The sequence below is a fragment of the Apus apus genome, chromosome 4, assembly GCF_020740795.1.
Source record: "Apus apus isolate bApuApu2 chromosome 4, bApuApu2.pri.cur, whole genome shotgun sequence".
Lineage (NCBI taxonomy): Eukaryota > Metazoa > Chordata > Aves > Apodiformes > Apodidae > Apus > Apus apus.
This window is the reverse complement of record NC_067285.1, coordinates 90,665,714-90,693,271: the sequence shown is the minus strand read 5'-3', so window position 1 is coordinate 90,693,271 and position 27,558 is coordinate 90,665,714. Positions and strand designations below refer to the sequence as shown.

Below are 27,558 nucleotides of genomic sequence, written 5' to 3'. Positions count from 1 at the left end.
TTTGGGAAAGCAGAGAAAATTAATTCAGACTTCATCTGAAAGTGATAAGCACGAAATTTATGGGATGCAATCCTAAGCAACCAAGTCTAGCACTGCTTGCCCTTGTCTTCCTCCTGCCCCCTTGCCTCAACCCTTCACCATGTGTTGAGGCAGCCGAAAGATTAACTTCTCTCTTTTAACATTCTGTTATTAAATTCCAGTGTTCCCACATAAGTGTTTTTCTTGCTAAACATTTGTACCTGCTAGTGTTGTGTGATTGAGGGAAAAGATATTTTATTGCTAAGGGGTGAAAATTAATGGTATTTTGAAAGGTTGAGTGCTGACTGTAAGCAAAAAATATCACTTCAAACTAGTTGGGAGAAAATTTCTAGCAGTTCTTTAAAGTGTGGAGTCAGAGTGCAAAATATGCAAAATGCTACAAAAGTGCTGGACTTAAAGTTATTTGGGCAACTTCTCCAGTGTATGGTAAAAACAGATGGTAGGAGAGTGTCCTGGTATTCCTCTTTGGCTAGAAAGAGCCAGCTCATACTCAGATACCTGGTGCCTCACATCATGTACAAACCCAGCAATGGCAGGAGTGAGACCAAAAGAAAACTTTGCTATACGGAAAGTTAACTGGCATAGCTAAATCAGGTGGTGATTGCCAATGTATCAGCAGATCAATCTTGGCAAAATAACACTGGTTTTCCAGCAGCCTCTCCAACTCGGTATAAATATTTTCATATTCTGCTGAATAGGTTGCCCTGAGTCGTGGAGCTGAAAATTAGGAAGCATATTCAGAAGATGGATTGACGGTTAACATTAAACTGTCCAAGTTCAAGTGAGGTGTCAACTGGTGCTTTTGTAGCAAATAAACCTTGTTTTGTTTGCTTTTTTTTATTTTTCTACTTCTTTTTCCCCTCTAATGGGAAATTTTAAACACTTGCCCTTAATTCCAGACGACAGGTTGTTATCAAACAGCTGTTGCTGGTAGCTTGCTGTAGGTGACTGCGTCTTCCAGTCTAAGCTGGGCAATATTTAGCATGAGAGGTTTAGAATGTGTCCCTATTAGAGTCAGCTGATTGCAAGAGACACTTCTAATTTCAGCCAGGGAAAAAGAAGCTTTGGGTTCTTCCTGAGCTTTCACTTTTAAAATAATCTCAGGGGTTATTATCTTAGGTTTTAATGTGGCTTTAGTGCAGTTACAGACAGTCAGGACTGAAAAACTGTGTGAGCATGTGAGCTCGGCAATAAGGCTCCTGCTGTCATGAATATACCTTTTCACTTTAAAAAACAAGGGGAGAGAAAGACATTTTTTATAAGTGAATGCCTGCTCAAAAGAATGCTGTGGGGTGTTGTCAAAGAAATGTTGGTTGATACACAGAATATTTGTATTATTTAAATATGTTGTAGGGTTTGGGGGGTGGAGGGCAGAGTTTGTTGTGGCTTTTGTGGGTATTTTTCATGTTACCTGTGATTTTGCTTGTAGATTAGGCAGCTATTCCTGTTCTGACAGTTATGGTTAATTTTCCTGTTTGTAAGACAGTAGTGCTTTTCCACAGTTGGAAGTACAAAATTATTGATGAGTGCCACATAACACTGTCGTTACCAATGTGGCTTTTAATAGTAATGGAGGAAGTTATTAATTATATTTATTTGCCTTTAGTCTACTATTTGAATAATGTGAAATTTGAAGCCAACTTATTTAGGAAAGTAATCTAAAGAAACTTTACTCCCTTTTTTATATAGTTGTTGTGATTAATTAATTGATAGTTTCAGTATCTCTGGAATCTTTAAGATTTGTAAAAGGTTGCTCAGTGTACATGCACGTCAGGAAGTACATGGAAAACCAATGTGTTGATAAAGAACTTCAGTGAATTATGCTTTTCCCTCTCATTTTGACAGCTGAATGTTGTGGATTAAACAACTAATGCTGAAAATTGCAATGCTGATAATATTTAAATATATTTTTCAGTGTTGAGTCCTGTTGATGCTTCATGTTGAAAGTAACATATGAGTTGCCCTGTTGGCATGAATGAGGTACTCAAGATTGGTAGTGTGAGTGAAACATTAAAATCTTCATGAGACAGGTCTGATTTCTGCAAGGGAAAGCAGTCAGCTAAAAAAGTTTCTTGGAATTGTAGAAATGTAGCAAATGTTTTGAAACTTGCAGTTCTTGTTGTTTAGATTGGAAATGTTAAGCATGTTTTAATAGGCTCCTTTTCCACTATTAAAGCATTACACTGAAATAATTACATTCCTTTCAATCCATTTTAGACCTTACATGGTTTCCACTAACAGTAAAAATAAAAGTAACAACAATTAAAATAGTTGTTGGGTTTACTTCTTTAGGAATTTATTTACTACAAGGCTAGACGGAGAAATTTTATTGAAGGCAAATTTCTTTTATTCTTTTGTCTATATTTGAACCAGATGCTTAATCTAGTTGTTCCCAGTATTTGGGAAGAGAATGAGTGCTAGTGCAGCTCACTGATTTGATAATGAGAAGTTGCTGGTTCTGTGCCTTGCTCCTTGGTCAGGTCTGTCATGGCCTCAGAGCTGGTGCTTCTGGAGCTGTCTCTGCTGGTGTGCTGCATAATGGATGAGCCTGAACTGATGGAGGCAGCAGGTGTTCTAGCAACAGAAAAGAGCAGTGTTTGTTATTGTTGTAAGCATCATCAATCCTCCTCCCTTTTTCACTCTGTTCTCAATGTCCTCCAAACAAAGACTCCCTGTATCTGCCGCAGCAGGGGAGAAAATAGCACCAACCCACCCTATGTAATGCTGCTGCTTTCAGTCTCAGGGGCGACCTTGTAAATAGGTCTTGATTTGATGCTCTGGATCTGTAGGTGGCGTGTTTATCGTTCCAGGGGACAACAATACTGATTTATGAATTCCATTTAGCAGAAAACTCTGTCCGTACCTATGTGTAACTGCCCTATTCCAGCTAAGTAGGATGAAGATCACTAGCTCCTGTGGGAGCAATCTGCAGAAAAATAGGCCCAAACATTCTGGAGTTGGAAAAATGTGATTTTGGGAGGCGGAGGGGAGAGAAGTAAATAGTGCAGAAGACTGAAAAAAGTGTAAGATGTTCTTTTTCGTAGTTTTGTTTAAGCTGACATCTCTTCTTGGAAGTGCCTTTTCAAAAGTAGACAGTGCTTTGAATCATACAGAGCTACTTTATTTTCTGTTTAAAGGCGGTCAAATCTACCACTATATCATGTCCACTTGCTCCCAAACATCATATGATTCTAGCTATTCTTAGGTGTTTCTCTTATCTGAAGCATTAATGTCAGCCACTATTTCCTTTTTCATGGCTGTTACCTCTCCTTTTAGGATCTGGGACATGGGAGGCATGGAGCAGAGTGGGAGAGAACAGAAAATCCTTTTACTCCAGTAGAGGCTGCAGTAGACTTTCTGTTCTGCTTGTAATGTCATCGTAATTTGGAGATAAATAGTGTTCTGTTTCAATATACCTTCCTATTTCTTTTCTGTTTTTATTTCTTCCCTTATGGCAGCATTCTCTTTGTGGATGTGTTATTCTTTCCAGTTCTCATGCAAGATGTGAGGGGAAAAGGAATTTTTCTATTGCCGTAAGATGGGCAAAGTGAATCAGAATGTCATTAAGAACCAGTAATTGTCGTGGATTTCAGGGGTATTAGCGTTTCAGTTAGTGTCTGGAATATTTGGCAGCAGAGGTGGCATTTGCAGTGAGAGTCTTCTGTTTGCTTGTTCTGTTTCTTCCTCATTGTTCATGTTTCCCATGGCTTCAGAGCTGGTTTTCTGAAACCGTTGCTGTTGGCTTGCAGCATAATGCTGTAGATACTTTGTCTGCTGGATACACATCCCCTTGCACACACATTTTAGGTCGTGTCCCTTCCTTGTCTTTGGTCCGGGCTCCCGAGTGAACTTTGGACCCATGTTTTAGCTTTGTTTCTAGGCCTGTCTCTGGTCCCGTATCCATTTGCTCCTGACTGAACTCCCTGAAAAGACCCCAAATCCAGTTCATCACTTTGCCATGTCTGATACCATGGGTGGACCTTGTTTCCAATGCCTGGTTTTACCTGTCAGTTCATGCCTCTGAGACTGTGTCTCACTGGTGAGGACACAGCCTCTGGTGGGACCATCCGTCACCTCCTGGCTTGCCTGCCCTTATGGACCAGATGGCTTTGCTGCTCCCTGGCAGCACTATGGATATAGCTCCACCCCTCCTTGGTGGCCAAATGGTGTTTAAAAACTGGCGTAGCTGGAAAAGCATTCAGACTGTGAATGCTTTTCCTTAGCTCTGTCTCTCTAGAGACAGGAACATAGATCTACTTCCAAAAAGTTACTAATGAAGGCCTCCGAAGTATAAGACTGAATTAAGGCTAGCCTGCTTTTTGCAGGAAAGTGGGTAATTTTTCTTCATTCCATGGTTTGTGAAATGCACATTTTTTCCTGTTTAGAAGCTGACAGTTCTGTGGTTTGTTTGCCAGTGACTGAAAAGCTGTGGCATGCAGCTCTGTTCCTGCTGGACAGTGTGCCAACTGACGATCCGGAGTTCAGAGAGAAAATCCAAGGAGCTCGGATATTCCTCTCAGTAGTGTTAGGTTTTTTCCTCCTTTCCCTTTTATTTGAAAGGAGTAGAGTTTTGCAGTAATGTTGACAGTAGATGTGTCTGTATGAAGTGACTTAATTCCTCACAGAAAGTTTCCTCCTTTGTCTGCTTTGGGCTTTCAGCCTTATTGTATGGGGAACCAGGTCTTAAAATGCCTTGCTGAGCTATGCTTTTTTATGTGTGTGTGTATATATATTTAAATTGTGCAGGCTGTAAATGGGACACTTTACATGTGGACTTGTCTTAATATGACTTGATGACATTAAATGTAAAAGCTTCAAGGTAGACTGGTGCCAAATGATGCTTATCATCGGCATTTCAGAAGCTCCACTCAGACCTAAAGACATTAGGTGTCATCTTTGACTGGTTTGCTCAAGTGAACACCTAATTTCTTCAAAAAGGGAAGCTAGTGTCTCCTAGCAGACATTTTTCATTGCAAAGCTCAGTAATTACTGAGCTTTGGTAGTGTCTCTGTTGACAGCAGTTAACGACAAGCTGAAGTGCTTCTAGTGTTGGGCCCCTCTAACTTGCACTTCTTGTATGCTTGTATTCCTGTCTCTGTCCAGCTTTAAATGTGTGCAGTTTTAAAGTTGCCTGCCAATATGCACATTCCTGGCAGAACGCAACTCACTGGTGTCAAAACTTGTCCAAGAAGTAGCAGTGCAGTGGTCTTGTAAAACACAAATGCAGCAATAATGTAAAATAGGTTAGAGCAGTGTGAAGTGGGGATTAACAAATCTAGATACTGCAGTGATCCCATCATCTCCAACAGAGCTGTTGATCTCCTCATTGCTGTGAGAGTGAGACAAGATGTTGGGCTCAATGAGGAGTCTGCTGCCTGTGCTTTGCCTCTGCAGCTGTAATGATTTGACAGAGCTTTAAACACTTCTGATTCAGGACTGTCTAAACCTTCTAAAGCTGGAGGAGAGAAAATAGAGGGTTTTATTAGCAGATGCTTCAGTTTCAACATCTAGATGATGCAATATTGCATGTATTTTGGAGGAACGGTTTTTCAAGACGGGGGGAAACTGAAATTAGAAAAAGTAGTTAAAGAATGAAACAGTATCTATTCTAATTCTTTGGTCTTTTATAGATAGCCAGAAAGCCAATTTCCTGTTTTGCTGGATAGTTGCTAGTGTAATCAACCTGAGGCAAAGGAAAAAAATTATCCTGGCCTTTGCTAAAAAAAACTTTGGCTTGGTGATAAAATGCGAGGCTGACATTTATTGGTCTGACAGCTACTCAGAGTTCAGTAGCCAAAGACTGAGTTATCTTACTCTCCTTCAGGTCTGATTCCAGCTTCAAGAAGCAGCACCTTAAGGAAATAATAAGGGCTAAATCAACAGTTGCTGCTTTTGAGAGTAGTTCCCTATATAAACACATTTTCTGCATGCAAATAAAGAGAGACAATAGAAGGCAGGGCAGGTGGCTTGTCTGCCCATAGCAAGCCCCAGGGGGTCACACTAAAGAGGTTGGAAAATTCATGTAACTTTAATTGGCCTTTCTCTTTTCAATATGTAGACTGCTTCTTTAGCCTGGCTAGGTAAGAAAATAAGACCTTGGAAAAAGGTGTTCATGATAGCTAGTCCTTGTTAGTCATCTGCTTCTGTTCACCCTGAACTAAGTTGTGCTGTAATAAAAGGGGAAGTCGAACAAGGAGCTTTCTCCAGACAGCGTAGAGGAGTGAGGCCAGGCTCTCCAGATGGCAGGATGGGGAGTCCAAGGGCCTTGGACTGAGGAGGTGCATTCTGTGCTCTTGCCTTCTGGTATGTTGTACTTGTTGGCTTCACACTGTACATGCTAATTCTGAGCTTGGCTCTTCTGACCACCTGCAGGGGATCTAGTTTTTATGGAAAAGAGTATGCAGCTAAATAAAGTATCATTCTGGTAAAATGTAGCTTCCATCAAATACAAGTTACTTTCTGGAAATGATGCTTCATTCCTCTTTGTCACCAGTCAAGAAAGAAGATGAACGCTTGACTGGTAAATCTATGGCAGGAGCATAGGAGTTAAACCTGGACAAACTCCCCCTTCTTTAATTCACATTAAAACTAACAAAGATGATAGCTCCCACAGTGTAGGAAATAAGTTTTTCTCATTGAGATGTTACTTTTTTCTTTGTTGCTATTTTAGCTTTAAAAAGAACCCTAAATTGAACCATTGATTAAAACCAGGTATCTTAGGGTGTTCTGTTATGTTTGTTATCTGGTATTTAATTTTCATAATTGTACTTGAAGTACATATAAGAGGTTGGTTACCCATAAAATGATGATGCAATACCGATTTACTGACTGTCAAATACAAATGAGATGTAACAAATGAGCTGCTGCTAGGTGAAGCTTTCAGGGCTCACACTGCAGCCAGGAGAAGTCTGACAGAAGTCTTCTAAGTTCTCTCTTGCTGCTCTTTCCTCTTTGTCCACAAAATGTTCAACCTTGAATGACACCCTTATTGTTTCCCCACACCCCAAAGGGAAGGCTGCAAATTTTGACATTGCACCTGGGAATGTGTACAAACAGCATTAGGGAGAAGAGATGAGATGAAAAAGGAGACTGATTTTGCTCTGTAATGAAATTTTAACACTCCTTAGCAGCTTGCCAGCCAAGCGGGACTATACTACCAGATGTCCTGGCAAAGATGTGCGTGGCTCTGCCTGATCATAAATCCAAACAATGTATGCCAAGCCTTCATGTGTAAGAATACTGTCAGCAATGCAGAATTTCAGTGTGCAAAGCTCTAGTGACGAGCAGGATTAGTAAGGACAAAACCTTCCCAGACTTATCTTTGAAGCCTTAGATAGGTAATTGCTGCTGATGGTGGTGGTGTGTTACTGGGAGAAGGAGGAATTTACTGATGCCTGTGCTTTATCAGCAGCAATATCCCTTTTTTGTTTCCAGTTGTCTTCTCCCATCATGCCTAGGCCTTTCAGCAGACAGAATTGTGGTACAAGCACGCAGAGGTTGGTCTCTTCTCTCTGTTGGTGTGTACGAAAGCATGGAGGGGGTGTTGTCAAAGACCTGGTAAACTCAAGGCCTGAGTCAACAGAGCAGTGCTGCTCTGTGACAGTTCATAGTTGGCTTGTGGTTTCGAGTGTCAGTGGAGCTCTGTTGTCTGCATCTTGGTAAATTCTTATTTAATAGGAAGAACGGGGATGGCTGAGGCCTGGTGTGGGAGTTTGTGTCCGGCGCATTTATTGTACTCTTCTTTCTGTGTTTCTTTTGTCACGTTTCCTAAATGGAATACTGACTGAACCTGTTCTTTTAGTCTACATGTTAAATATAAATGCATGTGTCTGTTCATAGGATCATTTCCTCACTAAACTATGTAAAGAATTGGAAAGAATTTGCTGTTGTCTCCCTTCTTGGAAAATAAAAGGCACCCACTGGCATCTGGTAGCAAAAAAAATAATTTGCTTGGTGAGGACTTGAAGTTGAGTCCACAAAAAGTGCTGGGAGTATGTTTGTGTCAGGGGTTATGGTTCTCCCGTGCTATGTGTTGGCACAAGACTATCGGCTAACCAAACTGACAGTGTGGCAGATGGAAATTTAAAGCAAATGGAGGAAAATATGCTGTCCCCTATTTTATTCTGTTGTTGCTAGAAAAAATTGAGTTCCTATGAAGTGTAAAAAAGGCAAGTCAACTTCCTGGCTCTTCAAAGAGTAGGAAAAGGATGAATAGCCAGAGGAACAGAACAAGAGGGACTTGACCATGGCTGGTTAACTTTGCAAACTGCAGTTAAACTGAAAGGATCAGAAAGTGGAAGAACTAAAAATAAATAATGTTAAGTACTTTCTTTGCAGATTAATCTTGCTACCCACATGTGAAATGTCCCCAGTTCCTCCCATAGATTCTTTAAATTTTCAAGTTTCATATCACCAAATAGTGTGGTTCATTGCTGGCTATGTTAGTCATCCTGGTCATGCAGGTTTTGTCCTTGAGAGTAAAAATACACACTAAAGGTACTTAAATTCTTCACCCTTTTATTGATTTTTAGTAGTAAATTACCTCAATACTATAATCCCTTGGAGAGTTTTGTGCAGTGCCTTGTCATCATTCAGCTTTCCTGGAAGCCAGGTACACCAGTGACCCATGTTTGTTTCTCTTGGGAAGCTCCATTCATGCAGTCTTCAAGTTTGACTGTGCTAAACAAGTTTCCTAGTATTTGTAATGAAGCTGATTAGAACTGGCTTATTTTGCTGTCATTTCAGGAGTTTAAATCCCTCTGCTGTGGAGTAAATGAGATGGATGTGTTCTGTCCACTTTTTGCAAAGCATTGCCCATGCAGCACATGGCATAAGCAGGAGCTGGTGAAGGGTCTCCAAGTCTCATTGTGGTGCCATAGCAATGTGGTACAGTTCTCATCTACAGATGCAAAGCTGGCTTTAAATTTGTCGGTATTGTTTCGTTGAGAAATCTTTTGTCTATGCTGTGTGAAGAAAAGAATTCAACTTGTGTATTAATGTAATTAGCTCAAATGACATGTCAGAAATGGGGAAGCAGGAGTTCATTACTCTAGAGGTACCAAATCCTGATGCCGTAAAAGTTGTCATGCTGCTTTTGGTGGTTTGTGTGCCATACTGCAAATGCTTTCTGTTTACATACCTGTGATTATTACAGTTTAGGCCTTACTGTCACATGTCCCTGAAATAAAAAGCAGTGTGTTTTCTTCTTAAGTGCCAGAGTGGGTTTTTTCTAATTTGAGTAAAAATTATATAGGGGAAAATAGTGGCTGCACAAATTGAAATGCAATGTGTACCCATGTACAAAGACATGAACAGTCTACCAAACTTTCTTTCCTGGATGTCATGCTTCATAAACTCTCCAAAATGTGTCATGAGTAACAAAGACCTCTCCCTGCTGTGACTGTATCTTTTTTTCACTGCTTTACATGGCATTTTCAGATGCGCACATAGAAAATGAAGCTAACTATTTGATGACTTAAGTGTTCATTCAACTACTTGCATCTTGTTGGCAAGATAAATTTCACCTGAGGCCAGCATCTGCTCAGGGATTTGTCACCTTTTCTTTTTCATGCCCTTAAGCTGCTTTGACACCAGAGGCTTTTCAAACTTCATCTTAAGAAGCACCAGCAGCAATACAAAATGCAAGGAAAACAATGTGAACTGAAGCTTAGTGAAAATAGAGCTGTGTAATATGGCACTGTTTAGTGGCTGGATGACAGTCATCCTTGATGACATAAATTTAGTGGCATGTGTAACTGCAAAGAACAAAGAAGTTAATCAGCAACAATGCTGTATATAAGAAGTGTTACTGTGTGTAAATACATATCAAAGCTTTTACCATAAGCTTATGATAAGAGTCAGTGTGTTGTAGTTTAGTCTTCTGGTATTCCTTTTAGAAAAACTTCTGTTACCCATTTTAAGTTTGTTTTCTGGGTTGATAAGTGTTGGTGAAACCAAGAAACGTGTCCAGCAGTCAAATAATTGCCCTGGTTGAAGATGCTTGCAGCTATTTACAGAAAAGAAATTATAAGTAAAAACAACTCCTCCTCATATGCTTAAGTTACAGTATGATATGGAAAGGGCAGCTCTTTTCCTCTTAGCTTTATAGAGCTTATTAAAGAAGTGGCAGGCTTTTTTTTTTTTTTTCCAGTAATCGTTGGCAAGATAACAGCATGTGTTTTGCCTTTAAGGTGCTTCATTCTAACTTTTGTATCCATGCACTGCAGAAAATTACAGTGTATTGGCATTGCAGAAGTGAACAAGAAAGGCTTCCATGTATCCTGGTCCCTTCTGTACTGCCCAGGTGTGCTGGTCTGTACCTTTGACCTGGAGGATTTGTCCAGCAGTCAAACAGAAAGCTTTTTTCCAGAGATGGAGGGAGGTAAGCTGCTAGGAACAGACCAGTGCATAGGTTAACACCATAAACTCAGTCCTGGGACACGTACAACTATTTTGTGATACCATGGTTAACCTGTGTGCTTTCCTTTTTAAATGGGTTTGGGCAAACTTCAATATGGTCTTAGCTACGCAGGACTCAGTTTGCTAATAGCAGAGTGCCAAATCTTTTGCTTGAAGTCACTTGAAATCCTCACTCCTCCTGCTGTCAGTGTGCTGAGCAGAGGTTATCTTGGAGCCATGTAGGAGGCTGGCCTGTGGGCCTGCTGTAGCTCTTCCTGAGGGTATGGCCCTAAGTGGCCTCCTGCAGACACCAGGATGTGTGTATGTGTGTGCATCTGCTAAGAAACAGTGCTCTAATTTCCTCTGGAAAAGGTGGACCCAGCTTCTTGATGCTTTAGTCCATTTTTGGGTTATCTTTGTAATTTATATTGTCATTTTCACTCCTATTTTTAACTTCTAGCCTTTCTCTGTTGAACTGTTGTTACATTTTAATCAGCTAAATCAGGAGATGTGTAGCTGATTAATGTTTCCCCTTTGCATGCTGGATCATCTAGAATAGGCATAAACCTTTCCATGCCTCATTTACTTCCAGTTCCTTTTCAAACAGAAATGCACAGTTCCAGGCCCTTCCTGTCTTTCCTCACCTGCTCTCCGTTTTCGTTGTACCTCTCGCTGGATGAATTGTTGTTCCAGTTCTGCATGTGCATTGGCATTTCATGATTTTATTCGTGCAGACAAAAATTATATATGAAGCCTTTCTACATCAGCAGTAATGACAGCAGTACTCAGGTGACAGCTTTTGGCAGGTAGATTCTTACCTGAATTTTGTTCGCAGTTTCAGTACTGCTCCCTGCTGAATAAGGGTGTTCAACAAATATATAAAAAAATTGACCTTCATAGATGGAACATTTGATGTTGAGGAGTCAAATAAGATTACTATCATTATCTTCCCCCCATAGATGGAAAAAACACTGTGAATCAGGCTGCTGTGAAATAGCTCTTCCTACTCCTTCCTGTACTGTACTTTATTCTATGGGAGAAATACAAGTCCATTTTTATGTGCTCCATCATTCTTCCCAAATGCTAGTGGTCTTAGAATTTCCCTCTGTCCCAGGAGTTCAAGATTAGACATGATTTATTATAACTAGAGATAATTTAAATGATTACAGGTAATTTACTACTTGCAAATTGCATCTGGTTTCTTCTGAGGTGTGAGTGCAACACAGTGCCTTGTTCTACTTCATCTACATAAAACATGATTGTCAACTGATGTCTTTATGATACATTTTTCAGGATACAGGGGGTTAAATTTTGCAGACTGTCATACCAGTTTCCTGGAAGAAGTTCCTTCACATTGGAGAAAACAATATATTTATAATTAAGTAGGGGATTAGGTTTTAGACTTTGCATTTACAATTCAATTAAAAAAAAAAAGTGTTCTCTAAGAGTGTGTGTAGCTATAACCAGCATTTGTGAAGCTGGTGCATTCGCTAATCCCATGGGAAAATGCCAAACTTGTCAGTTTTTATAAATTACTTTGTGACAGGAAACTGGGAGGGGAAGGGTCTTGTATCTGAATGGAACAGCAAGGAGAAAATGGGGACGTAAGGACAGATGTGTCCTCAAGTCACTGTTCTCTGTGGTGGAAGCGACACTCAGAGCAAGGGTCTTGCTGAAAGATTGGGTGTGAGCCATGAGAACTGTGGAAGCATCCGGTAGATGTTTTGGCTGGGTGAAGAGAAAACCTCATGGAGGACAATTAAAAGCTTAAGCAGGCTTTTTTTTTTTCCTTTGTTTTGTTTCTGTTCCAAACTCTCTAAACACAGCAACTGTTTTTATGTTTGTTGATAGTAATAAAAAGTATTCTTTAACTGAACACATAGTCTGTTGCAAATAATTTGAGGATGAATGGCAAGCCTTGTCAACATTGTCAACATGCTAGTGAAGTCATAAATGGGCGTTTAGTTATGCTTGAAGCAACCAGCATCCTCTGGCAAAATTGGGATTCCTAGATGGTCCATCCCTAAGCAGGACAGACTGGCTTAAGAGCTTGTAATGTGGAACATACCTCCTGGTCCAAGCACCCTTGACAGGCTGCATGAGGAAGTGCCTGAACCTTAGCTTCCATTGAGTTTGTATTCATGCTCACGATTGACTTCATGATGTGAAATATCATTTAATATGTCTGGGAATATTGTGGCATGTGTCTGTAGGGCTGTTAACTCACATGAGCTCTTCCAAATGCCTTTGCTTATTCTATGAAGGTGATAGGTTAAAGAGCAAAGGTTCAAGATTTTCAACATGGTGGAAAAAAAGCAAGAAAAATATATAGTTTGTCTAAATACACTAGTTTTAAAATTCAGAACACCATAGAATAAATTTTAAAAATATTTTTAAGATTACATTGTTGGTTTTGTATTGTAGGGGGTTTTTTGTGGTGTTTTTTTGTTTGTTTTGGGTTTTTTTGGGTTTATTTTTTAAACTTCTGTAATTGCACATACCAGAGCAAATACTTTGTTCCATGTGTGACATAGCTCAATTAATGGGAAGGGGAAAGCTGGTTGATGGACAGGACTCAGTCCTTCAGCAAGGCCTGTAAAACTCAGATGTTTCCTATGCAGGAAGTGTTTTAACTGAATGTTGTGAATTGCTCTTGTAAAGTACACCTTCTAATAGATGTCACTCTTCTGTTTCCCTCTACTTTTGCAGCAAGTGACAGGCAGAAGTTTCGGTGAGAAAGATTTTCGTTCTGGATTAGAAAACGGCATTCTTCTGTGTGAGTAAGTAGCACTTATCGTTTTGTGCCTTGGATACAATCTTGACTAAAGCTGAAATTAACTTCAGCTAGTATGTCCAATTGTTGATTTCCTTTTGTGAATTTTGACGTTGTGCGTACTGATAACTTCACTGCAGCTTCATTTCAGTGCCAAAGCTATTGTTATGGTGAGGATTGAAATGTGGCTTAAATAAAACAGCCTTTGCAAAGTGTTTCCCTCACTCCACCCCAGCTCCTTAGTTGAGTTATGTAAAAATTGTTTGGTTTTTGGTTTCCTTTTATTTAAAGATGTTAACCACAGATTGGCAAATGGTGTTCCACACCTGCCTGTCTGTGCTACAGTGAGGTGTTTTGGACCAGCTCCAGGTCCAAGCACTGTCAGGAGTTAGCCATCTGAATACCGTCAACATTCAGCTGCTTTTATAGTTACTGGAAAGGTTAGGCATCCTCTAAATTTTACCTAAAGGTGTATTTGAATGATGTGTTCTGTAATTTTTGGACAAGAGTTGCAAGTTAAATTTTGCACATTTTTCTCTGTGGTTTTAATAGCTAGTTTTAAGGCAGAGTCTTCCAAAAAAACCTTGTGGGCTTAGATGCAAGCTGGTGACTTTTAAGAGGAATTTGGAATTGTGCCCTAAAGCCAATAGTTCTTTAAAATTCCCATGCAGATTATCAGGAATTTGGGAAAATCCACTGACCTGAATCACCTGTATGGACCAATTTCATTCCCTGGGCATGCAGGCTTGTCACTGAAGTCAGTAAAAGCTGTCTTTGCACACCAGAAGGATGAAGCTTGTGCAAAACTGAATGCATATTGAAATTTATAAATGGGATCTGAGATGTTTACCTGGACCATTGCAACTATTGGATAAGTTTTATGCTATGAAAGGTACTGGAACTTGGAAACTGTTCTCAGCGATAGAGAAAGTCCTTTAACTCACTCTAGATAGCTTACAATAGTATTGAAACCTACTTGTAAACACTTTTTTATATCTCACTGGTGTCATTAATCAAACAACTTCGACTTTAGCTGTTAAAGGGGAAAAATACAAAAGAAGTTATATGATCTGGTTCGATTGTAGTTGCATGTCTTTGCTGGGGAGTGGCTTTGGGAGGAGGGAAGTGGATGTTATTGTTGATCAACAGTTGTGTAACTCAGAAGGAGCCTGCAGTAACCCTTTGTATTTAAGGGTTGCCTCTTGCACAAGATCTCTCTTCTGTGTGTTGAAGGGAAGTGCCGTGTGCTGAATCACTTCACAGTACTCTTAAATGCTAAAGTTGAATTGTGTTGCATGAAAAGTAAAGGGAGGTATAGTTTGAAATTAGATCGTTGTCTGGAAGTAAGCAGGGGTAGTCTGATTTAATTGCTGTAAATCTTTAAGATGGAAAGCTTAAATAATGTTTTGCTAATGAAACACATAAATATGTATTTCTTAAGAGGCTGTGAGCTCCAGTAATCAGCCAGTCAAGAGACTACACATGGTGATAGTACTAAATTACTCTGAGATGCTGGGCAAATTGCTTATACTTGTTTAACACCTGTGGATCAGTGCAAGCCACTCCGAAGGGATCCCTCTCAATTTCAAATTGGAGAAACCATGATGCTCATATTACATCCTATTCCTGGTAGCTGTGATTAGTGGATAAAACCCCATAGGCTACAGAGCGTTAATCAAAGAGCTACCAATCTGGCCTTCAAGTTCGGCTTTCTGATGGTGAACAAATTTTGAGTACAACAACAAAAGCTTGCTTCTTGCTGGTTCTGATGCCACTGTAAAATAGAAAACTCAACAGAAATTTGGGGTGGACACTGAGAGCTCCTAATGTATCTTTAGAAAACAAATGCTTTGGCAAGTGAAGTACTGATAGTTAATTATCTCTAGTGCTAGTAAAGCTGCCGCAGGGAATGTTGTCTTTATAGACAGGAGTTTTCTGGTTTATCAGAGACCTACCTCAGTGCCTCATGAACAAAATCTGGTGGTATTTAAGCTTGTTCTCAAACTTTTTTCAGTCTATTGTGCTTTCATCACAGCTGACCTCAACAAGGAGATGACAGCCTGATCTCTAAGTCTCTGATAAGCTACTGAAGGCAAGAAAGATATTATAGCTGTCTTAGGTTTCTGAAGATGGAAGAATTCATTGCCTATGATCTGGTTTACCTGATTTGTTGAAATTTTAGGGAGAAGCTAACCTTACCTCAGTTTAGCTCCACAGGACAGTACTCTCTGCTAGTGTCATTGCTTGGCAACTTGTAGCCAAACACTTGTGTGGGTGATGTCCACATAAGTATAGAGTGTTGCTTACTTCTACGTGGCTGTCTCACTGTTTTCTTTGCCTGTTGCATTTTGCGATAAGGACTGATAGCAAACTTGGGTCCTGAGGGATCCCAACAGCTGATGTCACAAATGGGGACTCAGACAGTATGCCCCAAATCTCCCAAACATGTCTCAAGCTACCCTCTGACTTTGCAGGTGTTTTGCAGAAGGGAGGGGATGGTGGTAGCCACCATGCCAGAGTCCATTCCTCAGTCAGACAAGCCATGTGCAAAATGGCACATGGCAAATGTCTGTGTCTAGAGCAGGATCGTTGGAGCTTTAGGCACAGTAGTGTCAGGCCTTCCTCCAGTTTGTCCCATCCTGCGAACTCAGGCAGACATCGCCATACCAGTTATAAATTATTCCATCACATCTAGCAGCTATTCACATTTTAGTAAATGAAAACTAATACAACCGTGTGATACCAAAAACTTGGACTCTTGGGACATCTTATAGACCCCTAGCCTGACTAGGGCAGCAGCCCTGCACTCGTGTGGAAGCCATAGGCACCCACAAGCCCGGTGCCTGCCTCTCTGGTAGTCTCTGTGCTCTGGCTGGCATCTTGATCTGGCCTCATTACACTTCTGTAGCTTGCCACATTCAACTCGGGAGCTGGGGAGCGTATTTAAACAATGCAGGATGCCATAAAGCAGCAAGCTGACAGATGAGAGCAACACAAGTCTGTCCTTCTTTCTGGATATTTGAAAGCCTATTTGTGCTGTTGCCCTGACAGTGCTGGCTCTAATTGTTCACCCAGCTGTGCTGAGAAGCCAGTGACTGTGACTTCTGTTTGTCTGAAATGAGTTCATGGCTTTTTAGCATAGCTATCTGACATCAGTGCAGTTGGTCATTTCAGCAAGGGACATCATAGCTGGGTGGAGGCAATTCCTGCTCAGTTCTTGCTTTGTGTATTGAATTCTCATATGCAAAACTGAGGAGTTTCCTGATTATACTTCTGCATGTGTGGGCAAATGTGCCCTCCTGGGAGCATAGTGGAAAGCTGTAAGAGGCAGGAATACACACCAGCAGCAGGAAATACCACTAGAAATCCTCAATTATCACTCCAGCACATGTTTGGGAGTTGGTTGGTTTTTGTTTGCTTGATTTTTTAAAATTTCTTGTTTGATAGCTTTAACATCTAGGTTTGACCTAGATATCATAAGAAGCTAGGGGATTAATCAGGAATAAACTAGATCTGGTTGTTGCAATGCTCAGGTCTTCCTATTCTATTAATACAGGCATTTGAATGAAGGTTGATTGCAAAAGAAAGAGTATGTGCTGTCTCCATTTGCCTGGCCCACTGACTTGGGTGCTTCTGTTGTTTATCTGAAACAGAAGATAAGGAAACTATATTTCTAGCCATGTAAAAATTGCTATTAATAAGTTTAAAAATCACTACACAAAAACAAAAATGCTGCGTCTTCCTGCAACTTTGCACAGTTCTTACTGCTCTAATATTCTAGTGTGTTTTTAAGGTGAGTAGTTCCTTTTCATTCTCCTTCCTGTCTACCTCCCTTTGCCCAGCTCTGTTGCTGCACAGTTCCTTCTTTCACACTGCACATTCAGTAGTTAGAGAGGTCTTTGTGGGAATGTGAGACTTTGAAAATCCAAGTTACTTGCTTTTACATCAATATCCAAGAGTGATATATATCTGACATATCTGTAATCTTTTCTGACATGCAATTGGGATGTTTTTATCTCTGTGTTTCTCTGGAATCAACCAGTACTAGGAGTCCAGCCACCCTGAAAGTTTGTATTAGTGGTATTAGATTCTGACATCAGAAATAGGACCAGACTCTAAAGAAGGGTAACAACAACAATTGGGACATGGATTCTGGGCAGAGGACTTTAAATAGTGAACTCAAACTGAATTCAGATTTAGATACCAGCAGAAATTACTTGGATTTGCAGTGGTGTCCAGCAGCATCATGAATGTGTGTAATACCTTGGGTTCTATATGTAGAACAGTTTAAGTGCCTGTCTGGTTTTTACCTATACATATATATCAATTTATAGCAGTAAATGCAGGCACAATAAATATTTTGATTTTTCTCATGATGAAAAGTTTTAATAAATATTTAACTGTGTAGCTTGAGGAGTCGTGGCATAAACATATACAAGTCAGAGAGGAATAACCATATGTGGTTGAAGCTGGACATTACTTGCATATACAACTCTGGATACTAAGTTATGAGCATTTTCTCAAAATTTTCCTTGTTTCTTAGAGACACTTATTTTGTGTATTAGCACATGCTGTTACATAGCTTAGTAAGATGTGCAGAAAATATGCTTGCTCTTTAAAACCAAGATTCTTTGACCATGTAACTTTTTTGAAAGAGTAGATGTAAAGGTATTTTATTTCTTTTAAGTAATCTTGGTAAAATTTGGTATGTACAGCAAATTAAAGAAAAGTTTTACACTTTTTCTTGTGTAAGACAAGATCTAGGAAAGGCACTTCCCTCCAGCTGCGTATATTAGGAATAAATGCCCTTAAAAAGTACAACAAAGTTTTTATGTTTTACTTTTGAATAAAGATGACAAGTTAGTCATACACATAGATTATTTTTATAATATTTAAAGAAAAAGTGAAGTGTGGCTGTAAATCTGAGCGAGCTGGAAGTGATTGCAATCAAGAATTACTTAATGGAAATTATAACTTATTCTGCCCTAAGACTAATTTTCTTCTATAAATAAGAAAACTCCTTAGATTGTGTTCTTCATGCCACTGGTGATGAATGAATTGCTTTTTCTCAGAGGGCAATGTTTCTTTGGGCTTGCATCATGGCTATAGTACATCTGACCAAGCTTCGGGCTGACTTGAATCCTGTTCTGGAAATGTGCCAGATCAGGGTAAGTCCAATGCTATGGAATAGTGAAACTTTGTCTTCTAAGTCAGTGGTACTCCGACATATGGAGAACAGCCTTCACTATATATGTATGGAGTTTCAGTTGTTTGGCTGTTTAAAAAGTTTGGCATTCTTGCAAGTTAATGTCACTTACGTAGAATTGCCATGCCACTTGTGGAGACCTGGTAGAGGAAAACAGTCATCTTTGTAGATTTTATAATTTTGCAGGTATGTTATTCTACTTGTCTGTTGGTGGTATAGACCAGGCATCAGTTCAGCACTTGGCTGTGTAGTGTACAGTGCAGAGACTTTTGTCTTGCCAGATACCTCACTGGAAAAGCTAGTGGATGCCCAGCCCTTACGCTTAATTACACTTTTGCTTGAATTTCCTATTCCTGGAAACTAAAAAAGCATTTGAGTTTCATAGGCATGCTTGAAGTTTTGACTGTGACCCATGCCTTGAGGTGAGAAGGGGTTGGTGTTCTCCTGTGGTTTTCAGGCTCTGTGTTGTAAAGCCAAAACATTACTGGCGTTGGGGATTTGGCATATCTCCAATTTAGAGAGATGGGCCCCAAGGCTCATTAAGTGTTAAGATTTAGGTTCATGTGAGGACATTTGAACCCTTTTTATATAAATCTACAGTTTTGAATCTTCAAGTTTTATTGCTCTGTTACAGTGAAGAGCTATTTATTAGCCCAGTTCAGGTGAGGGGTCAAAGGTAGTATAAACTGCAATGCTCAGCTATGTGCATGAAAAGAGAATAGCCAGAGAGGGACATGCATGAGTACACCCAGAATGGCCTGTCTTTGTATTTATGTTAAAAAAATAAAATGCATCTCAGCAGGCCAAATAGTAGAGTTTTTTCAGTAGAGCTTAGTAATTGACAGGACAAGAGACTGTGGAACACTAACCCATTCAAATGGAGTGTTGCTCAAGTGCAAAGCAAGGTAATCCTGTGAGAGGTTTCAGCTTTCCAAGAGTGTATGTTTGAGAAATTATATTGGATATGTACTTTGGGCAATTATCTGTGTCCATTACTGCTCAGTGTAAAACTTTGAATTGTAAATCTCTGGGTACATGGGACACTCTTCATGACAGTCTTTGTGGTGGTAGGTTCTGTATAAATAGCTTGTGAAGACTTTTATGCAGTCTTCCCTGTTGCCTTTTTTTGAGGTGTTTTGCGTGGCCTCTATCTTGTTCATATTTTTAGTCTTTGGCAAAGCAAGACCCATGCTCTCCTGTGTTTGGCATACTTGTTTTTTCAATCCTACACATTTGCGTGGTTCTTGATTCACCTTTCACTTATCAGAGGAGACTGTGAGCCCTTTATGGAACAAAGTCAGTTCTGTTCTGCTTGTTAGAAAAACACCTTATTCATCTGATCCTAAATAAATAATGTCAGGGGTATCATTAGCAATCACTCAAGAATGTTTTCCCAAAAATATTTTTGTGACCTCCAGAGCATCTTTGTATTTTGAAACTCCTTTACCACTTCCTTTGCAACAAAACATTTTTACTTTTCATGGTCTTCTGTTTCAGTGTGACTTGTTACTCTTTAAGACTAATAGTGGATTTTTCTCTCTGTTTCAACTATTTGGGGGCATTTTGGAACTGCCGGTAGAGTATGAGTTTAAAATATGTGAATATTGAACCTGTCTAGGCTAATAATTGTCAAATGCTGAAAGGCTGCTTGTCAGAATGTAAATCTGTAAAACTCAGCTTAAAAAAGAGAAATCTCTCCATGAAGTTTTACTGTGGATAGAATTTCCTGAACTCTTCAGGATGAAGTGCCCTTTTACTTCAAGATCAGGTCATTACTCAGCTTTTCTTTTTAGAAATATGATCTAATAGGTGAGCAAAGAGCTCTGTTGGATACCTGTCCCTCCAGTCTGGATTGATCTGTTAATACACATCACTTCAACCTTTCCATTTTTCTATTTCTGAAGCTTATCCTCTGAAAGTGCTTCTCTTCTGTTTTCTCTTAGAAACAAGATCTTTTTGGAGGCTGGATTTTGGCAGCCATCCTCTGAATATTTTCTTAACTGATGCTTTCTTGCAAGAATTTAATGGGCAGTTGCCTAGGTGCCTTTCATTAGATCTTTTATCAGCCATTGCCTGAAACGCCTTCTCTTCCTGGCAGAAGTCTTTAAAATTCTTAACATGTGATAAACAGCCCCAGGAAGGTCTAATAAGTTAGTCACGCAGTGGCTAGTACTGATTTAAGCTTGTCTGTCCTGCTGTGGAGATACCTTATCTCCTGGAATGCCAAGCCTTGGGGACAGTACCAAATCAAGCAATTGATTCTTCCCATACTTATCAGAGCTGGCTTCTGTTAGAGGAAGGAAATTACTTAGCTTCCCCCTATAAGAGTGGGGATGGACCAGCTTTCCACTTGCATCATTCACTGTCATTTCTGTAAGGTAAGGCAGCACTAAGGTTTTAGCTTCTATACGCTATCTTACGGTGCTTCATCTGCCAGCTAGCTACGGAGGAGGCCAAGCCAGCACCTGGCACAGGGGAAAGGGAGGCTATGAGTGTGGGTGTTGGACTGAGAGTGGAAGGGGGACTTTGAGAAGTGAAGAACAGGGGATTGTCCTCACCCAGGACAAGAGCATAAATGCCAGGGATGGTGGGCAGAAAACCCAGATGAGAGCCTGAAGGGTCTGGAGAGTATATCAGATACGTGTATAGAGACTCAGATTTTCTGGATGGAGTCTGAAGAGGTTTGATTTTTTTTATCCTGTTTCAGGTTATTGGGCATTTGGTGGGATTGTTTGGGTATTTTGGCCTTTGTTGTATTTTGCTTTAATTATTTTAGAACCTATTTTGTCTCTGTTTTTTTTTTTGTTTGTCATGGCTTTGTTCTATTTACTGTTAAAGTTCCTGAGATTTCATTATCGTATTTTCCTTCTAGTCATGTCAGAGAAACACTGGTCATACCAGGTATCAGAAAACCTCAATAGGAGAAGTATTATAGCCTTTATATTTCTGTTCTTTCTTTTTTCTTTCCCACATCATTTAAATTCTTGCATAAGTAGCTGTTAATACTCCAGAATTATTTCCATGAGAAACAAATTGACTGAAAGCTCAAGTTTTAAGGAGTCCTCCCTAAACTTGTTTAGCCAGTCATCTCAGAAATGAATGCTGGTCACCAAACTCCAGCTACCAAAAAAGGTCAAGCTTGGGGAATGTACCTGCAATCTCCTTTTGAAAACAGTACTGAAGAAAATTGTTTTATGGTTTGTTTCAACCACTATTGCCTCACCATGTGGTGTCAGTCCTTAATTTAACAGTATCTCACTGGAGGGGAAGGAAAAAGGTGAACAAAGGAGAAAGTAGTAAAAGATTTTAAATCATCCTATTCTTTTGTCTCCCAGAACTGCTTAGTGGGCCTTGTTCCATTGTCCTCTGTTTTCCTAGATGCAGGAGTTTTTATAGTATCAATGCCTTAAAAACAAAATAAAAACAACCACACACAAAAAAACCCCACAAAAATTTCAAACAAATAAGCCCCAATAAAAACAACACTTCTATTCCAGTTTTGACACTTCTACTCACTGACCATTTGTATAGCAGTTAACCCACCTTGGCATAGCAGAATGTGGTACACAGTGGTGTAAAGGTTTTAGCTTTGTTCTTTTTAAGATGCATATCCACTTAAGGAATTTCTGTGTTTGAGGTACACAGCTGTACAAAAACCTGAGCTGAATTTGGAAAACCTGGGCTTGCCATTAGTGGTAGTTTGGGGCACGATTCGAGTCTCAGATTGACGTTAGGAGCGAGCAGTGTGGCTACCCTCGATGCCCTTGTGAGGATGAATATACCTGAGACCCAATGATTCTTACTGCACCAGAAAAAGGACTGCTTCCTTGAAGGAAAGAGTTAGTGTCAGACAGGGTCAGCAGGAGCTGAGAGGTACTCCAAGGAGTGATCATTCCTAGTCTCAGTATAACTCTGGATCTATTAGGCTTCAAACCTTTGTCTGAACTTGCCAGTAGGGACCTTAGTGCCTTCTTTAGACAGATCAGTATTGTTAAACTGGCCAGGGAGATCAGATGTCTGAGACAGAGAATGTTAATGTGCTATCAATTAGGTACATTTTTTGAGTAAGTGCCTTCCTGCTGGAAGAATGGGTGATGGAAGTAACATGTATAACATGCTCTGGGGATAAGGCCTTAAATGTAAGTTGTAGCAAGGCTTACATTAATTTCTTGCCTTGTGTGACGTGGTAGAAAGGTGATATGCTTAACTGTTGTGATAGAAGTAATTGTTGTGAAAGTAAAGTGCTGAACAGTGTGCATGCATTTCAGTTGATGTAGAAGCCGAAGTGTTCTACATTGCTCCTGTAGCACTTGTCCTGCCACTATATTCTCCATACCTTTCTCAGGTTTTGCTGCAGTACAAATTCCATTAAAAATTTTTATTCAATTTAACATACTAGAATGATGCATTCAGCAGTATCCATGATTATTAATTTTTATTATTTTATTATTATCTTGTGATTGCAGAATAACATGAAGTTGTTTTGTCCTTTTGTGGGGAGTTAAGAGTATGTTATGTCACAGAAAATTTTCAGATATAACCGTGAGGCAGGACAACAGGTGCTGGAATTGTTCCCCTGTCCAGAGATGCCTACAGTGCCAGTATCTGGGCTTGCTATGCAGCTAAGTGCAGAAATAAATAGCTGCTTCTGGTTACAGTCGTGTTGATGGATGCCTGGTGCCTGTCTTTTCTGATGTCTGCAGTGCAGTAGTCAGGACAGTACTCTGCCGTGTACTGGTTGCCAGTGTTTCTGGTGAGTTTTGGGGGTTTTTTAAAACTATGGGACAGCAATGACAGCAAATCTTTTTGAACAGGTCAACATGCACTATTATGGTGAGGGCTAGGGCTGGGAGACAAAGCCTAGAGGTGTATCTGTACTGGGGCTGGAAATGGGGCCAGTGTAGCAGGGCCAGAGGAAGGTTTAGGCTGCTCATTTTCTCTTCTGTGACCTTGGTCATGTCTGACAGTCTTCACCTCAAAAAGGTTAGAATTAGGGTTAGGAGGTAGAAGCTAAAGCTGCAGGTGTGAAGGGGTTTGGCTGGGGCTGCCAGAGGGATGTGTGTGCTGCAAGTTTGTCTCCTGAAAACTCTTTAACCTGAGACATGGCTGGGGACAGGAGGCCCGGGGTAGCAAAGTCTTTGGGTTAGGGTTGACAGGGCAAGAAAGCGTGGGGCTGCAGTCACAGGGGGCTGCCAGGGGAAGGTGTGGGTTACAAAGTGCTTTTTCCCCTGCAGGTTGCTTCCCCTGGACTATGACAGGGGTCCTTGGCCAGGTCCCCAGTGCAGAATGGTCAGGGATTTTGTTTGCCCTGTTTTGCAACAGAACCTTCTGGAGCTGATAAATCTTTACATATCAAGACATCTTTACATATCAAGTTCTATATGAGGCACTGAAAATTCAGTTTGTGTGTAGAGGTGTATTCAGTGGCTTTTTTCAAGAAGCAGGAAGAGATACTAACTGTGTGACTGAAGGTGACTGCTGAGACACTCTACATAAACCGTATGGCTTTTCAGCCAGGTTGGTGGCCAAGAAATCTTAAGCTACTCCATATTTTGGCATGTGGACTGTTGCTTTAATGAGGCAATAATTTAGAAGCAGCCAGTCTGCTCTGGAAGAAATCTCCCTTTGGCACGATCTGCAGTGAGCAAGTCCTGGGGGTTTTGGTGCCAGACTGCTCAGAGATGTTTCCAACAGGAGGTAAACATTTTAATAATAGAGACCTTTCTTCCTCAGGCTTTTTCATCATGCCCCATCCCACTTCCTCCCTCTTCAGACTCCAAACTGTCTTCTAAATGTTGTTTATTCCCTGCTCCGTTCCTTCCTCTTGTTTTATCCTTCTCCCATATTTCACAGGGAAGCCTGTACAAGCCATTTTAAAGATTTATTTAGAATGAGCTTTGGCATTTGTTGTTTTCATTAAGACCTCCTTATTTTACTTTCTATTACTGTCTGTGGCTTTTGATCTGCACCTGCAATATTCGTTGTGGTGCCTAATGTTGGAGTAATAAAGAAAATTGGATGCTGTAGATAATATCCTTTTTTTCTTTATTTTTTTTTTTTCCTGAGAGAGAATAGGAAGATTGAAGATGGCAATCACAACAGGGCTAGAGTATTTGGAAATAAGTGCTCTAACGAAAAAACAAATCTGACATTGCCTGTTGCGGCAGCTAAATGGAAAATAGTCGTTTACAGGGTTGTTGCTCTGCGGGTCTGAAAGGCTTGTCCCGTCTTGGGGAAAAAGAAATAATGCTTGTTGTGATCTGTGAAAAAAAAATATTATTATAGGAGGTGAGATGTGTGATTCTTTTCTTGCTATTCTGTGCATCTGGGGGGTGTTAGATTCTAACTTAAGCAGAAGGCAGGAATAGCACAGCACTTTGTATGAGTTTGGGTTACTGAGTTTTTAACTGAAGGAAGATGAAGAAAATACCCCCAACTTCCAAAAATGTCGTTTCATTGGGTTTGTTGCCACTCCTGATTATGGTGGTGTTGGAGATGTGGGGACTCCAAGTGTATAATAATGCAAATACCATTTAGGATAGGTTGAAGAAGCTTCATTAAATTGTGATCATAGAGAACATTTAGAATAACTTCTCCCCGCCTACTCCTCTGTTCTCCCCAAGTGGTTGCAGAGACCCAGCCTATATATTGTTTCAGAGAAAAAAGAGCAAAAAAGTGAGAAAAACAATCATTTCAATGTTAACAGGGGCAGGTATCCACCCCTGATAGAGATGGACTCCATAATGAGTTTGCTAACTGCCACAGTCCTAAGAAAGAACAAACAGTGACAATATGGAGAGATGCCTCTTGGAGGAGTGGCACATCCAGAATTATCTTAGCTCAGAAGTGGACAGTTGGAAACAACTCACCAACTCTTAGTTTTTAGTTGAAGGGAATGTTATTTTAGTTAGGATTAACTTCTTAGACAGACCTCTCAGATCTTAAATATTAATGTTTTCACAGCCACTGTTGGCTGCTGGAAGAGTCATTTCTTGAATGGAGCACGTGTCAGCACAAAGTGAGATTCCTCTCTTCCACAGTGGGTATTCTAATTTTTAACAAGTTTCATATTATCACAGATACCATTGTTTCTCTTTAAAAATCTTGAATTTGAAGTGAGTGTCTTGACCTGATTATTTTCTTCCTGATGGATAGAACTGGTTGAATTTTATTCCTTTGGATAAAAGGCATAAGGTTTCTCTTGGGGGAAGGGTGGTAAAGAAACTGTTGCAACAGAATTTTATAATTAAATTTGCCACTTTTTGATGGTTGGTTATTTTTATATTTTTTTCAGTGTTCTAACAAAGAGCCATGTCAGCACATCTCGGTGTGTTCATGGGTGGTGGGGAGGGAGCTTTTTTAGGGGGTTTGCTAATCTGGACACTGAGCAGTATTCAACTGTGGCATCACTGGCCTAATGATGATTTCATGATGAGGTGGTTTTTTTGGACTCTGTTCTTGTCTTCTCACATTTCTGTTTTATAGGGACCCATTCTCTACAACATGTGCAAGGATGGCATTTAATTTCAAGTACAGATGCAGAAAAATAGATGGACCACCCAAGAAGTGTACATCCTTTTTCCTTTTCCTGCAATGCAGGAACTGCTGGACTGTTCTTGCCAAGCTTTGGCAGTACCCACATGCCTTCTAGGTTTCTTCTCTCAGGCCCTCCTAGGCATGACCTGCCTCTAGGCAATGGAGGCAAACTGATGTGACGAAATTCACCCACAACGTGTGAAGAATTACGTGATCTAGATGGATTTAGGGTATAAAAGAAATATTGTGGTGGTACTATGCTCTGGATATTTTTCTTCATTTCAGTGATGGATCTTTGGGTACACATATTGGTTTTTAAGAGAGGAGAAAAGGGAGTATCTTCCTTTCCAGCCATATTGAAATCCTTATGTGCTGGGGACAAGTGTTTGCTAATTTGGATTTTGTGCCTTGCCACTCATAAATACTCCTTTCTTGTAACAGGTTGCTGAATGCAATAAAGCCGGGATTGGTAAAAAAGATCAATAGACTACCGACCCCCATTGCAGGTTTGGTGAGTATGTCAAATGGAGAACAAAATGTTCTGGTGCTGCTTTTTGCACTTTGATTTTATGGCTGTGTGATTTAGATAGCAATTATTTTTGTAATTTGAGCTCTTCTAACCTACTAAACTCGGACGTTTCCTCTGAAATCTGAACTCTCAGTGTAGTCACCTTAAGACCTTCCAATCTTTTTATTTTGGAAGTGAGCAATATTCAAGAAGCAAAGTATATTTTTAGAGGAATAATATCTTCTTGGTTATATGTCATCTTCCAGTTTTGGTGCTAGCTTTTGAAAGACTGGAACATACGTGTTGGAAGTTGTTGCCACAAAAAGATAGCTTTTTGGAAAGAAAGAAAAATGTACTTGTATATTTTGTCTCATTTTCTCTTCCCCAAAATACCACAGTCTGCAGATAACATTCATTGTGGGACTATCTAGGGAACTGTTTCATGTTGATTTTAAAGGCAGAGTGAAAGCTGGAAGACCACGGAGGACGTGCTGACAGCTCATGGGCTCTCAGGAATGCTGGGCGCTCAGGAGGTCACCTCAGGGGGTGGCACAGTCCTGTGCTTGCTGTTTAGGGAAGAAGGTGGGGGTAGAATGGGCGTTGTGTCTAACAGGATTAGGCCGCACACAAATACGACTATATTGATTTTGCCTTGAGATGTGGCTGGGAATGAAAGGACCCCTCAGCATGTGGAGGGTGGCCATCCTTGATGTAGACTACTGATACATACGTGGTTCCTTTCTGTTCTCACATCGTAGTTTAGTTGTACAATATTCAGAATGTATTACTTGCTGATAGCTGAGGTTAATGTTGCTTTCGGTGTAGCGGGAGGTGTCCCTGCCCATGCAGGACCATTGGAACTAAATGATCTTTAAGGTCCCTTCCAATCCAAACCATTCTATGATTAGAAACCACGTTACATTCAGTTTTAATTTGGTTCTATAATGTAATTACATAGCCTTTGAGGCTGTGTCCTTCAATCTGTAGATCTACAGACATATTTCTGCATTAATACTGCCTAGTTTTAGGATTTAATTTGTGATCCCCCACTACCCTTTCTCTAAAATTTGCTTGTGTCCCTTTCTTTTGCTCCTAAAA

General features: G+C 40.2%; 1 protein-coding gene across 7 annotated transcripts in view; it reads left to right on the top strand.

Annotated features, from left to right (window-relative positions):
• The window catches only part of LIMCH1 (LIM and calponin homology domains 1), a 179,294-nt gene that overhangs the window by 52,285 nt on the left and 99,451 nt on the right, over nucleotides 1-27,558 (top strand). For 6 of the 7 annotated variants that reach the window (XM_051617424.1, XM_051617428.1, XM_051617427.1 and 3 more), the window contains exons 2-3: nucleotides 13,147-13,217; nucleotides 26,394-26,463. In XM_051617424.1, coding sequence (XP_051473384.1) covers nucleotides 13,147-13,217; nucleotides 26,394-26,463 — 141 coding nt within the window. Of the gene's footprint in view, nucleotides 1-13,146; nucleotides 13,218-26,393; nucleotides 26,464-27,558 lie in introns of those variants that run through there. The other variant, XM_051617429.1, reaches the window with a different exon arrangement.